Consider the following 18717-nt stretch of genomic DNA (forward strand, 5'->3'; position numbering starts at 1 on the left):
TATTTATTTAGTTCTTGTTTATCTTTGATTAGCAGATTATTAATCGTAGACATTTACTAACATAACTACTCACTTATCTGACACTTTGAATAGCATCGACCGTGCGATCGTGGTGGACGCGATTTCTTGATCTGACTAATATTTATTTTATAAACCTCGAGATTATATTCGCGAACATCGCGAAACGCGTAGCTCGATTAGCTTCTTTATGTTTATCCTCCGAAATAATTGCTTATCAACGGGACTGCTCGTCCAACTCTTGAGGGTGATTATCGTTGCATCGTTAATATGTTTAACGTATAATCAGCGCATTCGGATCCAAAAATTCGCGGATAGATGTCCGAGCTGGAATATTTCCAAGTATCATTAAAGCGCGAGCATGTGGGTGCTCGTACGCAAGTATTCTTTTTTCCTTCTTCTCGACCAATTAAAATTGAAAATTACGTTGGACTAACTCAGCGACACCTGCGCAAATCTACATACTGGATTGACGAGTGCCATATTCAGGCTTGTCTTTGCATCAGACTGATACCTGGACGCATGTATGTTAATAGCGTAGTGCGGTGTACAAGGTACCACTTTCAAATCGATCGACCTTGCATCACTGCCGGCGCCTTCTCGAATAATCTCGCTGGCGTTTGCATACGGAGAATCACGTGAAATGTGTGTGTGTGTGTGTGTGTGTGTGTATGTGTGTGTAAAGCTGAGAATAAATGAACGATCTTTTAATCTTATTAAGATCTTATTAAGAACGGAATATGCTGTCGGAACACATAACGTGAACATGTTTCATGTTATATGTTTGATAAAAAAAAAAAAAAAAATCATATGAAAGATTAACAATATATATAAAAATTACATCAAACATATATAAGAATCCATAGAAACAAAATACAATAATTTTTCCATGTAATTATGTAATCATGAATTTGAATAATCGTGATTTCATCGAGGTATCATCAAAAGAAAATTAGAAAATTAAAAAGTCTAATTTCCTTTAATAACTATAATAACACTTTTATTACTATCATTTTGTTAAATAATAACGCATGCGTGTGCGGATATGTGTGATTCAACGCAATTAACAGTAATGAACTGGAGATTGAGAAAGAATTGAACTAGCGGCGTTCCCTTAGAACTGAAATGGTACACGCGGACAAGTTCGTTCGCCCACACGAACGTCTATCAATAGCTTCTTTCGTCAAGTCCATCATGCCATGTTAGATCATTACGAGTTGTAAATTACGCGACGAGCACACGCATGCATCGAGAAACCGAGTGCCAGCATAAAATCACACTTATGAAATCGTGGCGGAAGGAATGATATCATCGATAGTGATGGTCTACCGATATAGAGGATTATATACACGTTTCTTATGTAACATTTACACGAGAAAGATATTCATTGCATATCATACGCTATCTTGTTTGATGATATCTAACAGTTTAAAAGAAGGCAAAGTTGAAAAGACGTCAAAATTAATGGAAATAGATTCACAACGTGCATTTTTTTGAACATACATCTCATATTATTTAGATTAATAGAATTAGTAAAATTTCATATTGCGACATTTGGCAAATATTTTATTTAAAAAAAAATCTTTGAAATAAAAATAATAAAATAATAAAAATAAAAATATGTCACAGATTGTAATTATTACTCACACATGCTTGATTAGCAATGTTAAATATTATAACCTATAAAATAGCTTTTCTAGATTCGAAGAGAATGAGGAGGAGGATAGAGGAGTGATTATTATTGGAATGATGATCTGAATTCTAACTGACTTGTTATTTCTTCAAGAACCAGTTTTTTAAAGAGATGATTATTTCGTATTGCAATTAAGAATTGAAATACGTAAGCTGCTGTTTATGAGAGCACCTTGATGAAGAAATTATCGTGACATGAAATCTACATGAATATGTACGAGAGATATGCGCGTCTCTTTTTACATCAAGCTGCTGCGTATTAATGATTTGACTAAGACATTGATACATCGGCATATCAAATCTTTTTGATAGCCATAATGATACTCAATATATTTATATATATATATATATATATATATATCATCGATTATTTTCAATCTGTCCGTTCTTGAAATAATTAAATAGCATTTAATTATAATTGATCAATCATGAATTTCAAATCATATCTTAAATTGTAATATGAAGTTAATATCTGCGGGATAACATCTGTTGTTCTTTTTTGAGATATCGATATAATGACTAAATATTGTAAATAAAGCAATCATTTTGAAAAGACCAGGAAAAGATTATAAATCTAAAGATTTTATTTTACATAAAATATTACGAAAAATTATATAAAAAATTCTCTTGTATTGTAAAATAAGGTGGAAATTATAAAAAATAAATTTTATGTAAGCTATGTGAAATGTAAATTATTTATAAGAATAGTTAAGAAAGTATAGATTTTATGTACAAATGTTACATACTTTTATTTAATAAGATAAAATAAAAAATGTAATTTAATTAATAAGATATTAATAAAAAATCTAATATAATGTGATAAATCTTCATATCAAGCTTCATATCATTTTTTAAATTAACTATGATATAAATATAAAGATCTAGATATCTGCAACTGAATGTTAATCTGCAATATTCTGAATTGCCTCTGACCTGCACTGTCATTAGCTCGACAAGTTCGTTGTGTAAACCGTATATTCTTTTCTCTGTGGAATACCATACGGTCTAAAACGCAACGGATAAAATTTTTGGTCACACGAAAAATTCGGCGAAACTTCACATTTCCGTCCGTAAGGTCATTGGCTTTCATTGTCACGGACAATGCGGTACGCATGGCATTTTCGTTGCAATAGTGATGGGTTCAATGCTCTTACATTCTATGTTGCATACCACCTGTAGGGAGGTCATGCGCTTATGCGCCGAGCATATCGCGGAACCATGTGCTCTGAAAATTGACGGTGTTTTCGCGGGAGCATCAATTACGTGACTACGGAAGACCAGGGCCGCGGCAGGGGGGCAGGGAGTACGCGAGGGGGAGGGCGCGGAAAATGGCTATACGACGTGTTTGTATGACCGCGCGCGTGCTGCGTGCGTGTACCCGATGATCGAAATCAACCGTGCTCGAAGCTTGCGACATACGGTCCCCCGGAGTCATTGACACCGAGGGCCGCCATGGAGTTCAATTGGATTGAACGCCCCTGTGATTTTAGACTCGCCGTTGATTTACGGATTGCGCCAAGAGAAAGGCAATTCGGATCGCAATTCGAATTCGCAACCGAGAGACACACCGTACCGCCGAAAGATTACTCGAGAAGCATACAAAACCCTCTGTAAAACGTTAATTAAACTTTTTTGATTATTTGAAATAAAAAAGCGCTTGTTATATAAACAAAATTCTCCATGTAATATATGTTGAAAAGTTTCAAATATATCAACAGAAAATATATATATCTAAAAGTAAAATGTCCTGTCAAAAATAAAAAAAAAAAAAAGAATAATTTCGTAATTATTTTTTTCACATTATAAAATGTAAAATGTAGAGTAGACAAGCGATGCAAGTTGTATGTACATTTGAATTATTCTTTTATAGATGCTCAAGATAGTATTTAGATAGATCTGCTTATCAAGATGATTATTTCTGAACTCGATAACTCGATAACAATAGTGCGGTCTATAATACGCATAATCATTGATTATATAATAGTTGCACTTACACAATAATCTCATTCATTACGAAACATTAGCACTCTTCCGCGCAACATCTGCTATCGATAATGGGTTGACTGTTAAACACAACTATTCGCAATCAGCAAGGAATTCGCATTACGCATTACGCATTACGGCAACCAAGATTCCGACGATTTATCCCGCAATCAAGACTCTTTTCATAGATACTCGTCAGTCTTTGAACCGACAAACAGAACGATCTTCTCTATTCCTATCTATGACGTCGCTCAGAATCATTAGCGATCATTTAACAAAAGCTAAATAGTTCCTGTTTTTTCCACGCGTTTTTATTAACATAATCAGTTTGTGACTTCAAAAAAAAAAAAAAACTGTAGTTGCAATTTTCTCTAAATAGATTCTCGTCTCCGTCAAGTGTTGGTTAATAAAAAACATGCAGTCGCAAATATTAATTGATATTAAAATAATAATCATAGTAAACAAAATAAAAACCAGTATCGTAGTGTTAACTTGTTTAAATTAAAATAAATTGCACATTAATTCGAAAGCCGAGGTCGGATTATTTTCCCTGCGTAATGAAGAGAGTAGCAATTATAAAGTTGCGATACAATATCTGCATTGTAAAATATCGGAAAATATCTAAAATACATCACTCTTTTTTTACTGCGATGATCGTAGAACTCTCCAGAGAGTTCATCATTTTATCAGAGTTTCGGCAAATCCGTTGTTATCACAAGTAATCACTATCGTTAAAACGTCGCTTCGTGTCACGACGTATCGCTCTAGGCAGCGCTCTAGAACGACAAGATCGATAGCAAGTAAGTCTATAGACATTTTCATCGCACGTAAACTCTCCGATATGCACAAGAGACTTATTTATAGATAAATGTGTAGGCACGTACACATGTGTCGTGGGAAACGCGATATAGCTATGATGTCATTTTTTTTTTGTCTTTCACGAGTAATTTTAATCGACGAATCATTGAGAAATGCCATTGTTTACATGGAAACTTTATACGTTTTTTCAAGGCATAACATTTTATGCGAGAATCAGAAAAATGTGAAAATGTGCGAGAAGAGAAGAACTGAGCTATTATGAGTGCTACGAATTCACATTACGCGACATGCATTGTTCCAAATAACGTGAATCTTCCGGACTCTCTGAGTTGGAAGAACTCTCACAGAATCAACAAACTAGAAAAGAATTATACAATTATTTGTAACTCGCATTGATCTCTGAAATTTTCATCAATCAATTAGATTTATAATATCTATTTATAATTTGCTATAGAAATTCAATAAATATCAATTATTAAGAGACAAAATTTTAAATGTATAATTTCAATATAATAATATTAATATTACAAAAATATATATTTTAAATAAGGCTAACAGGCTAAATAAATTGAGCTATCCTCAGTTGTCCGTCTCGCTAATAACGGGTTGAAATTCACGTGCGCAATTTTACGCATCGCCGCGTAAAAAAGTGCGACGAGAGTCTCGATCGAGCAACGACTTCCGATATATCATATGGTGTCGAATGCGTGACGCGTCAATACATAACGTTAACATGTGCAATACTATATTGCGTTCGTTTAGTACTTAAATACGGATATGTACGGTGAAGAAATGGTGTTTCCGCGAGGAGGGCAACGAGCTTCATGCTGAAAAGCGTAAGCACACTACAATCGTATACGCCCATCGCTCTTTACGCTTTTTCAAGGTAATGACCATTGTCATTTCTTCAATTGTTCGCGACGAAAGGGCGATAACCTTCACCATATTTATGAAGCGTATTAAATATTGGTCGTTGACGTGTAAGGAAATTTCGCAACCTGCATTTTATCGTTATACATATTATTTTCATACTTGATAATCGATAATGTATTGTATTTAAATTTAAAAAAAAACATGTACTTTTCTAAAAATTTGATTTTACAGATGTAGAGAGTGGGAGAAATATATAGCATGAATAAATAATATTAAAAAATATTATGTAATATATACTAAAAAGATTAATATGCTAACAGTTTAGGAAGAAGTTGTATATGTCGAAAATATCTCGAAAATGTAAAGTATGATTTAATTACAAATTTTTCTATTAATTTTTCTAAAAAATAATATAATTATCAATCAATGAATTTAATTTACGTTAACGTTATTTAATTTAATTAAGACATAATTTATAATAAAATCTTTTTGTGAAAAAATTACAATTATGTAAACCAAAGTTACATGTCTATGTTCTACCTAATTTGAAATACTGATATATATTGTTTATGAATTTTTAAATATATCTAATTATTTTAATAAAGGAAAAGTATGTGTTATTTAATAGAAATAGATAGAAAATCAACACATTATGACTTAGTTGCAACACTTCGCACATGTTAAACGGCTAATATTGAGTAGAAACAATCTGATAAGTTAGTTGTTACGATCTGAGATCGTAACTACTCTTCGACCCTATTAAGAAGCAGAGACACCCCCAAACCATCCCTCTAACCCCTGAGGAGCTTGCGCGTGACCGTTTAACGATCCGCGGCCATCTTGGATGCATGGCGTCGGTGTCGCTCGTCACGTCACCCAACGGGGTTGCGGCTTCCCCGGAAACTGCAAAGGAAACCCTCGTTCTTATCACCTACGATAGATGGCGATGTTGGTTCTTATCCGGTTTTCTAGGGGTGCGCCGAACATAATACAAACCCCTTTAACTCTTCCACACACACAAATGCTTTAACATTTCAGAATTCCAACATGAGTTAATAGAATTCTAAGGACTACGTCCTGTAGCTAAATCAGTCAGAGAGCATTCTATCAACTTTATACTTTCAATATTAGAAATTATTGAACATTTGTTTAGAAAACCAGTTTCTTGTTTTTCTAAAATTCCAAATTAATATCTCATTGAATAAATATATCACTTTGCAAGCAGAAGATCATAACTAAAGAGATATGATGATGATGGTGATAAATAGTAATTTATAATTTAAAATTATAAAAATTTAATAAATAAATAGAATTTAAGGAATAAATAGAATAATTTGTTTCTATTCTTATAATCACAATTAATAAATTTTTCTACTAATTAATAAATTTTTCTACTTTTACTTATTCAAATTTTGAATAAATAAATGTAGATAAGATTTTGAAAGTATTGCTGCTGCATCCAATAAAGCAGTAACTTCTTCATTAACTAATTATTTTATTCTTAATTAAAATACAGTAAATAATGTGTGAAATGTTTCGTTTATATACTTTTTCTTTTTCTTTGAATATTCTATTCGAGTCGAGTTACGGGACTGTAATAAACACTAAGTATTTGGTTAATCAAAGATTATACATAAAACGGAGGTAACATTATTAAAGAGATCTCGAACCGATCTTAATATATTGTAATTTCAGTGCTTCATTATCGTTGATAGAATGCGAATGAAAGAGAGAGGACGGGAGAAAGGAAAAGAGAGTCACGGGTGTTACGAAGCGCATAAACGCCTCAGCACGAGAAGCATAAAGGGCGCCTCCTTGCGTTTATCGATCTAATTGTTGGAGGGCTTAATTGTGGGGGATGAGAGACGACCTTGAGGAGGGTCGTCGCCGTTACCATCACCTCCTCCGCCGCCTCCGTCGCCGAGACCGAAGTTCGAGCTGGGACTTCCGTGAGAGGAGGTAATTACGAAAGTGACCTGCCCCAACGAAATTTGCCTCCTTCCACGAAGACCGCGCGGCTTGTTAATGAAGAAACCATCGTTGCACGTGTTCTGATCCACGTGGAAAAGTATATTTTCGTATGAAAAAAAGATTTATATAATACATTTTCACTGATAAACATTAGAAATATCGATCATGATTACGAATTTTGGAAGGCAAAAATTATCTATTTATTCGAGATACTTTATATAATAATTCAAGAATATCGAAGAAAAATCTAAAAGAATCGATTTAAAAAGTTTTATTACGTATAATTGCTAAATTCAAAATTTAGTTGAATGCAGTAGTGCAATTGATATATTATGTTGCAAATTAATTAAATATCAAGTAACTAATGCGGTTTCATACATTATAAATCGTAATGTATTAGCGATACATTTTAATATAACATTTACTGTTGTAATATTACAATCAACTCAATAATCTCTATTATAAAAATAATTTTGTTAAGATAAAGTAAATATTAATAGATACATTATATAAATAGGATATTATAAGATAATATTTTATATGCTAATCACATGACAAATGCATGTCATTTAATTTTGCCACATATTTTAAGATTAATTTCTTTTTCTTTCATTCATTGAATTAAAGTAATAATGCCAGATAAAAATATTAATATTTTAATATAAGAATACATTAAATATTATTAATTAAAAATACAGTGTGATATTACATAGCGTTACATTTATAATAATGTTCCGGATATTAAGACGAAATATCAACGTAAGTTGAAAAATGTATATTGTGGTAACAGAAAGTGTGGAAGGGACCGTGGTTAGTAAGAACGAATAAGAAATAAGGACGGTTTCGATTCAAAAAGTCAGAGCAACTGCAGACGCGCTGAGAAAGAGAAATCTCTCAGCTCGTAACCGGTATGTCTCCTTTGATGGAAAATCCGTGAAAAGTCGAGATTGAATTATCCTACCGTCGTCGCAGAGATAGAGGCGGACGAGAGAGCGAAACGAGATAAAAAAAGAACTACAGACGAATACGGGAAGGGATGATGCGAGAGTGGGCGGAGAAGAAGAAGAAGCGAGAAAGAGCGAAAGCGCCGTACGGGGAAGGAGAGAAAATGAGAGAAAATAAAATATAGCCCGGCCATTGGCGTGACTTCGTTTCGTACATTTTATTTGAGCCAATTGGATTTATTTATGCGGGTGGCCCAGGATTGGGGCGCACGAGAGGGTGAGTGAGGCGAAATGGCGGCCGGTAAAGGAGTTTCCCTCTTTTACCACCTCGCCACCCCACCACGCCCTTTCGCTGTCCGGACTCCGCACTTTATTGTATATTTAATTCCTTGTTGTTTATCTCCGTCCCGTTTTCGTATCCCGTGCAGGTTTAAATAGATATTTCAGCAGTAGAAGGTCGCTGCTGAAGAACAAGAGAGATAGCGAGGTGAAGTGCAAAAAAGAGATGAAGGAATGAAAGGGTGATAAAATCTCGCCAAAGGTGGCATTATTGTTCTTTGATTCCGTTACTGCATTTTCTGCTAAGATTTCATCTTTAATATGTCGCAAAGTTCGAATTCATCAATAGAAACAAACTGAATGCTGAAAAATTGATCTAACATTGCATTTACTAATGATAAAATATTTTTAAAAAATCTATATTATAGATAGAAAAAGTATAAGTATGATAAATAGATAAGAAAGAAAATTGTGCATCGAATTACAACTTTAAATAACATAATACTCTTTCTAAAAGATAAAAAATATTTGGAAAATATATAAATAAAAAATATTTATTTAAAACATGAACTTTTGTGTCCCCTAAAGTTATATCGATCAATATTTTGGTAATATTACTTTCATACCTGTTGGATCCAATAACACGATATATATGTATACGTTGGTAAACCATGTATTATTCTATCAGAATATTCTGTGGTTATTCTAGTCAAACAACTAGATCAATACAATAAATTCTGGCGAAATTGGTAGAACCAGAGTACAAATGCTAGCAGAATAGCTCGCTTCCGCTTTTGAAACCACGAGTGGCAATTTAGCCTGAGATTTACGCCTCACGCATTGTTAAACAATATACATTTTTGCTAGATTATATAACAAACTTGAAATACAGATTGTTGATATTATATCGAGATTATAAATTATAACATCAAAAATAATTGTAAATGTTACTATCTTAAATGAATAATAATAATAACGTTATGTTTTACCAATATAGTTTTGAAAATATCGTAAAATATGTACGAGTTCTTTAGTGTTAAGTTTTTGACAATACTTCGACTTTTGCATTGTCTTCGTTCGTAAAAGTCGATAGCAAAAGTACAGCACTGGAGAAATGAATGCACCGCAAAAGCAACCAAGAGTCATAGAGCATGGGGGAACTGGCTTACTTCCGGTTCACCTATTCGCGTCACCATCCGGCACGAGCTGCATTCTCACGCTCATCTACATACTTGGCTATACATCAATATTCAGGGCGGCCCAAAAACGGGTCTTGCTTTGCATACTGGACCCCCCGCTCGTGTCATTTCTTCTTTCGTAGGGATCCCAGTACATCGCGTAGCAGATCCTGAGAAAAGAGTCGCGTAGAGTACACCCCGTGGACCGTCGCCCAAGATTTTGTACATGTCGATTAATTCATAAAAAAAAATTGATTCATGCTCCCGAAAATTGTATAACGCAAAGCGATCATGTTAAGCACGTTTGATCTTTTATTGCTGTCCTACTTAATCTTAAAATATTCATTTTTAATGATGTATATTTCATTATTTTATATATGTTATATAATATAAATTTATTAAAAAGCTTCTATAAATAATAAAAAATTAAAAATTATTCAATAATATTTCACAATAGTGGGAATTATCATAAAAGATATTTTTATGACGATTCCCATTATTGTGAAATATTGTTGAGTAATAATTATGATTTTTTTTCAAGTTTTAAGCTATAAATTAAGTCAATATTGAAAGTAGAATGACATGAAACGTATTTTAATTGTAGACAATATACGGTTAGTTGTTTTCTTTCCGGTAGAGAACGGAACGCTCTTTCATTCTTCTTCATAATTATTATTCTTTATAAAAGATCGCAAACGGTGGCGCAAGCGGTGCATGTGTACGAGCCTGGAAGAAGGAATGTGGATTGCGTAATTTAAATAATTCAGGAATGACCCTGACCTCAGTTAGGCTACGGGGTGACCTGCAGCCGGCGATTACAATCACAATGCACCGCCGAGTTCTCAGGGTAAGACAGGTAGCGCCGTCTGACCCGCATACATTAAATCGAAATCATCGCGAGCTGCATATATATATATATATATATATATATATATATATATATATATATAAACACATACACACGTATACGAAAGAATAAAAAATTTTCACAAAACGAATTACGACACACTTATTAATTAATCATCGCTCGATAATTTAAAAACATTATTATTAGTCAGGACAAGTATATTTTTCAACTTCATTTATTCCTGAGAGAGAAAAGAATAAAAAAAAAAGATAGAGTATAAAATAAAGAAATAAAAAAACAATAAAAAGAAAAAGTCAAGTGTTGATTTGAATTTTTAAAGAACGTGTTCGAAGTGGCAACGGTTGCATCATTCTTTTGCATTGCATTATCATCGTGCTGAAAGCAGAAACTGGACTTATCCGCCATGGTACATGTAGGCCAAGAAGACCCAAATATTTAACCAGCATGCATTTAAATGGTCCGATTCGCAACATTAACATAACGGTAAGCGATTCCGGATGTCAAAGCTTGACTGCGTTCTGCGTTCAAGGGTATGCGTCTTACCGAGATCCCACGGTGAGAAGTTAAATTGTTCAGCCTTGAAATCAGCAATTTCGAATATAGGAGAATAGCTGATGTTTTCTAAATGACATGCAGGATGCATACGGCATGGAACTCCGTGAGAAATTACAGATGATCTGTTCGTTGGATCAAAACCTTTTCGACAAATGGAGGTATGCAAAGTAGGATTCACAAGATATGCAACAGCCGTTTACCAGATTGGTTATAGGTGCAAGATGTGCAAACCCTTATACAAATAATATAATATAAAAACTAACATAAAGATACAATTTATGTAATCAATTTGAAATATATAAATATATAAAAATAATAAAAAAATAATGTTATTATATCATTAAAACATTTGTTATAAATTTTTTAAAATTTGTTGTCAAATTTCAATCAAATGCTGTTATAATGCAATTTATGAATAAATAAATAAAAATATATATATTTTTTTTTATTTATTTAAAATCTAAAATAAAAATAGTAAATATATAATAGTTATATATTCAGTTTTTTTTATAAATATATATATATACATATATATATATATATATATATATTCATTTAAACATGTGAAACTTATTCATAATTTATGAATTCAAATGACATGCTGTTGCATGACAATGCAATTAACATTCCTATTTCATTGACAAAATTTGTTATACATTCAACACGTGATGTTAGTTATCATAATCTGGTAATTAAATATACACAACTATAACCGCGAATAGTTATTCAAGCAAAATTTAGCTGATTTAACAAATTATATCTTGTTTGCCATGATAATATAACTTCCAAAATGTAAACGGAAAAGTTTATATAATATCACGATGTGATTTTTGAATGGAATGTAAAATAAAATAACTTAAAATAATCTGTTTGATGCATCATTTAGTGAAAGAATTTGCACATACCTACAATTACTTATTAATTAAGTATAAATCCATATTATTTGTTATTAATTCGTATGCATTGAAATATTCTGATTATATCAAAATAAGAACAATTGGATATATTTTCAATGATCGCCTTTTTATAAACAGTAATGCTAAAAATATCCAATAACTGATAATATACAGGGTGTTCCGCGAGACTTCCGCCATCGCTCGTAAAAAAATAGATGGGACCGAGATGAACATAAAAGTCCCATACCATTTTGTGATATTCGCAATAATAATCGAGATATTAATTATTAAAAATCACCGTATTAGCCCGGCTCACCGGCAAATGCAAGCGCGCGATAAGATACTCTACTAGGAATTGTTTACTTTAAATAGCTACGCACGGCAATAGCTACGCACGAGCTGCTTGAAGTAAACAATTCCTCACGCGCCTAACAACAATGATCGCCGGGCGGGGGTATCTTATCGCGCGCTTGCCGGGTGCTATATTTATTAAAACAGTTTTAATCCACTGCAAATCTTTCAGATAATAAAAATCCAAAAATTGTATCGAGAACGATTCACATTTGAAATCGTATATATCGAGCATTATATTAATTGAAAAAGCGAGTTAAATTGATTTTAATTAATAAACGAAATAGAATAGCGAGGACGGTTTATTTTCTCAAATAACAGTACTAATAACGCGGGGTCGGGATTCATTGACGAATGGCCTGGCCGGAGCAGAATTAGCGTTTCGATGCTCGGTACTAAACGGCCGAAGGGTTGTAAGCTGGTATGCAGATGAGCCGACATGACCGACCCCGGAGGCGGATGTTGGCAGTCTGCAGCTACGTAGACAATAGACCAGTGCCATTATGTCCGTCGAATCCTAAAACCCCATAGAGTCGTTCTTCTCTGTCTATTATCCCGCTGGTGGCAGGCCACATTGTGTATCCGGCCTGCCACGGGACCCCGGCCATTGTCGGTCCACCTAATTATTCGCAAATCTTCCGCTCGTTGTCGGTAGCTCTCATCCTCTAATTCGCGAAATTCCATCGCTTCAAAAGCTACCCGGTTTATCTGATCTCTCACCCCCTCGTTTCCTTGTTCGATCGAAACTTCCGCGAAATCAGATATTTAATGACCGATAATACCTTCATACTCTGCTTCTTCCCCACCCCCTTATATTTTTCTCTCTTAATCTTGTTTAAGAATATCAAATTATTTCTAATTAATTCAAATAAGCAAAAAGTAAAACAGAATTTTTTTTAGTAAGTTTGCAGCGAGGCGGCGTGTCATTTAAGATATGATATTTAATTATACCATTTGTAAAAGAAACATGATGAACATTTTCTATATTAAACCAATATTAATATTAACGTTTGTTATATCTCTAAATTTTTAGAAATTATAACAGCCTTATACAAGAGTAATATTTTTTATTTAGTTGATGTTACTTTTTTATTCAGTAAGAATAAAGTTCGAATTATTGTTTAGTGAACAAATTGAAACAAATTGAAATTTGTTATTATTAAAAATAAAACTTAAAAAGAAAATACATGTTATAGTACATGTTATAGTCTTATAACTATAACATTACCTTAAAAATTAAATAATTTAATAATTTTAAATTTAAAAATTTAATTTTCTTTTTTATGTAAATTTAAGACAAACTCACCTCTGGATCGTTTGATTCCGGCCTCCTATATATGAACAAAGGAGTCAACTTCTCATAGAGGTTTACGCGCTCAAGAAGATTTTTGAACGGATTTTTAGTACTAAAGAAGTCAAGATCGATGTCTAAAATGTATGGAGTATCTTTCTCAGGAAGATATTGGCGCAATGTTGAGCCGATGGCTGCAAAGTCATCTTTCTGCAACACAAATAACAAACAATTCATATTATAATTATGTATCAACTTTAATATATTGTGGGCTTTTTATTAACTCAAATGATTTTCGGATAGCTACCGATATCACTTTTGACCTCAAGCTTTTCGGGACGAAATTCGGGCGAGACTAAGGATCCGCGGATCCGCGTTCAGGACCCCGCTTATTCTCGGGGGGGGGGGGTCGGCGGGCGCGAAACGATATTCAATGAGGTCCGGGCTGTCAATCATCGGTTTTTAGAAAAAGAGTGTTCGCTATCTCTTTGTTTTTCCAAACGGAACAAAAATATTCAGATTCATACCTATCCGCTCACGAATCGAGCAGCTCGCCAACGGTACCAACAAAAAAATGCCTACAATATACTTTTAGATAACATTTTGATATTTGAAATATTTTTTATTACACTAAGATTTTTATAAGTTAATTTTTTCAGTATTATCGAATATTCTTTCCAACTTCATTTTAATTTATAAAACTTTACATATCACATATTTGATATAACTGACGGTAAATGGTGGTGCGCGCAGTTTTATAACTTTTAGTATTTCCTGTATTTTTCATCGCCAATAGTCGTACTATTTTGGCTATTTGTCACTGAAAGCGAGGTTATTCACTGGAAGCTATCGCGTGATGAAACATGGACATTCAGTTTTGCGAATTAGCGACGCTATATTACTCAATCCTTTTTTTGACGCTGTTCGCTGAGCGCTGACATCACTGGCAAAACGTTGACGATAATTACCAATAAAATGATCGATTGCCGATGTTATATCTCGACAATCCACGGCCCGTTCGGTCCAATTTTCGAACGGGATTTTACCACCATAGGAAGACACGGGATGATCAGCGAGGAGAGATCGGCGACGTGCGCAACCATTCGTATGAACCGGATATTGTTCGTAGCGGGGCAAAACGATGCCGCCCGCGTATAGAGGGTTTTTTGTGACGTGCAAAAAACAATGACTGCACTCGAATTAATTCTGTTAGAATTGATACTCGGACCCGGCACTGGGATCGCAATTTGCATGCGTTCACAACAATGAAATACAACGGCGCGCGCGGGGTGAGCTGCAATACTATCGCGAGTCAGAGAGGAAAAAGGGGGGAAGAAATGGAAGGAGGGGAAAAGCCAACAATCAGAGTGAGCAGTGGCTCTCAAAGCTTGTAATGCTTTTCGATGTGCTAGCAAGCTTTCAAAAGCATTTTACGATCAATTTGTATAAACATGTTTAAAATATAAAAAGATATTAAGATCGTAAAGGGATAAAGTTTTATTCAAAATAAATCTTTGCGGAATAATTATCTTTTAATATGAATGTTATGTTATGTTATGTCGAATTGAAAATTTTATTATGATAGTTCATCTATACATAGTGTCGATCTCTCTTTTTAATTTTATATAATATTTCATATTTTTTATCGTCACATTTTATTTTATTCAGTATTTTGCTTAAAAGAAAAAAATGAATAAATTGGAAACTATTGGAATTATTAATTTTTTTAATAGATATAACATGAATCATGCAATATTCAAAAAAACCAATCAATTTCACTAGGAAATTAGACGGAAAGAAATTGTAACTAACATTTTATATATATATATATATATATATATATATATATATATATTCCAAATCCTAGAAGAGAATGAGTGTTACATTGCTTACATTCTGTCAAAAATGTAGATTTAAAAATATTTTGATCTTATTAAATATTAGAGATAGGCTTAAATTACGCATGATTATATAGCTCAAATGTAGTTGCGGAAATTTCTGAAACGGAGCAAGTCATTTTTTTATACTCTCTGCCACGTCAACTGATAAGAGCGTTCATTTTGCGCAACTTTCGCATCACGTTCTGCAGATGTTCTTCAGTCTTGTGTCTGATTTAATGCGATGATCTCTGAACCAGACTGCTTGCAATCGAGTTGACGATGATGTCAATGAAAATAATGCTTGTAAATGTGTTATTGATTAGAATCTTTTACTAAAAAATACCTTCTTCGTGTCTTCTTTTCTTCAAACTAACAAAATTTATATTTATTATATAAGAATTGATATTTTAAATTAATTATATCTATTTATATATAATTATATAATCGATATTACAAACATTAATTATTATAAACATTAATTTCTAATAATTATCTTAGAAAACATATAATAATTCTATTTTTGTAAATATTATAATATTTAAATATTACAGATGGGTGAATGATTGCAAAACAAAACAATTATAAAAGTTACTTACGATTTATATTTGAACAATTTATTGTACGAGTGACAGACAAGCGAGACCTATAAAAAGTAAGATTCATAATATTATAATGTACAAAGATACATAATATTTGAATCAAATAAAGTAGAAAAAAACGTCGAGTAATGTCTTTTTATAAATTGTCTCGTGTATTATATTTAGTGAAACAAAGAAAAAGCTACAGGCTGCAGACAACGGCAAGTAATTATCGAAGGAATTTCCCTGCGTCATATTGTTTTCAAATAATCTCTGATAGTTTTTCCTTCTTTCTGCCTCGCAGGCATGCATTAACATTTAAAACTTCCTTCGTATAAGTTCTCCATTATATGATATGCATAATACGCGAATAAATTGCATACGTGTTAAGAACTTTCCACTCGATACAAGGATTAATATTTTCGAACGTAACGTTATTGCGCTATACATATATTTCATTCGTGGCAGTAACAGCTACCATTGAATGCGATTGTATAATTTAATCGCATTAAGTATTTTCCTTATAAAGCATCACTTTTTGTTTTCGAATTCAAATCCAAATCTGCACTGAAAAATTACGTAAATAACAAAGAGTAAAATTTATAATGGAATGTACATTATCAATCATATCATTTTTATATTTGCTCATGTAATCTGACATACTTTATTTATAACGCGCACGATGTATTGTATTAATTCGTTGTTTTTCTCCAGTGGCGGCATATCTTTCCTTATCATACGCACGGAAGAAATATGATAAACTGTAAATACGTTACGTACTATCCACGGTTACAGATTACAATATAGGAAAACACATAAAAGAGAAATGTCATTGCCGGCTAAATTTAAATCGAGTACGAAAGTCGGACGTTGCACTCAGCGTAAGTGCAATAACGCAATAATCCGTCGACTTCGATTTCAGCAGATTTTTCGTCCGAATAATGTAGAATAAAATTGCGAGCATTACTTTTACATATATGAATCATACACCAAGTACATGTTATAAAAATATAAAATTCAAATATATAAAGTTTTAATTTTGCATAATTTAATATATAATAATTTTAATATATCAGTAATATTAATGTAAAGCAAGCAAAATAGTTACAAAAATTCAAATTTTTTTATTGTTAAATAAAGTTAATAATTATTGTCTCAATCGTTCTACACTAAAACTAGTTTTTCATTTTTTCCTATCTTATATCCAAACAATTCATATCTATTCAATCATATCTTTTTATTTCTCTTTTTCCTAGAATTTTTTAAAATTTTTAATACAAAATGTTTTCATTGTTTTAAATTGTACAAAAATCTTGTATATGCCATTATTTTAGCATTCGTTTTATTTCTTGATTTTCATTTCTTTGGTTTTTAAATTATAAATACATTTTGATCAATTCTGCAATTTCTTAACAATAAAGTGCGTTTGAAACGCGCGTTCAAATGCGTTTTAAAGGGCAGTTAGTCATGAAATTTACATTTGCGCAAACAAATAACGTCTGAGTAACGTCTCAAACGAGCTCTATGAGGAGCACGTGGCCGCTCGCAAAAGGCTCTATGTGTGCCTAAACACGGCAGAATTATACCGCCAGACATACCGCCGTCGCAACCGCAATTAAGGCGTGCAGTGCCATATGCAAATGATCGCATTGTCTTGATCCAAAGTGGCGCCGATCTCGGTCGGTTTAGTGTGCTTTCACCGGCAGCTATGAGAGAACATAACTTCACAAAAATCACAGCTCACTCATTTACGCCTGCTAGCTGTACAATATACATACAAGTAGCGCGTAAATGCGAATGATTTCTTACGAAATTCCATTCGTTCTAGGAAATTTGAATAAATTCAGCACATGAATCGATCAAGAGTTGATCAAAGGTCTCTACGTAGATTATTAATAAAATTCAAGATGATTATAAAGATTTTTCAATTGTAAATAGTTAATACACATCTTTCGATAGTATTAAATATAACAATAAATTTTAATTATTCTCTTTCACGTTATTCTCTTTCATTTATATTAAACATGCTTTGACGAGCTTTATTTTTACGGTTATTATTTTTAATTTTGATCTGATTTTAATCTTATATAAATGTATATGACATATAGGTATTGTATGTGCACCAATATCGCAGTACAGCGAGTTCGAATTCATGGCTTCGCTAAACCCAAATGAACGTGCGGATCAGTCATCTGTACGGGGATTAGTTTAAAATTACGATATCTCTCAATGTAAATCGAATATCTATTTGATAGATTTGATCAGGATACTTATATTTTTATTATTGATAGTTATTCTGATTAGCAAAACGTTCTTAGTTTCATCTTATACTATTTTGTTATTAAATTAATTAACGTTCTCTAAGATATGCACGATATATAAATACATTAATATATATGATGATGTAACAATAATATAAAACTGAGGGCATTAATATCTTGTAAGTAAAAATCCTGAACAGAATTTTGATTTTATATCATTATATTAGCACATATCGACATATTCAAGAAAAAAATCTTTCTATCATTATTTTCAGTGAAT

The 18717-nt window shown here is 32.6% G+C and overlaps 1 protein-coding gene across 1 annotated transcript in view; it reads right to left on the reverse strand.

Moving 5' to 3' along the window:
- The window catches only part of MESR6 (misexpression suppressor of ras 6), a 254116-nt gene that overhangs the window by 195857 nt on the left and 39542 nt on the right, over window positions 1-18717 (reverse strand). The window contains exon 3 of the mRNA XM_089083866.1: window positions 13734-13928. Coding sequence (XP_088939992.1) covers window positions 13734-13928 — 195 coding nt within the window. The remainder of the gene's footprint in view (window positions 1-13733; window positions 13929-18717) is intronic.

The sequence above is a fragment of the Pogonomyrmex barbatus genome, unplaced genomic scaffold (assembly GCF_055798465.1).
Source record: "Pogonomyrmex barbatus isolate J1 unplaced genomic scaffold, ASM5579846v1 scaffold8, whole genome shotgun sequence".
In the NCBI taxonomy this organism is placed as follows: domain Eukaryota; kingdom Metazoa; phylum Arthropoda; class Insecta; order Hymenoptera; family Formicidae; genus Pogonomyrmex; species Pogonomyrmex barbatus.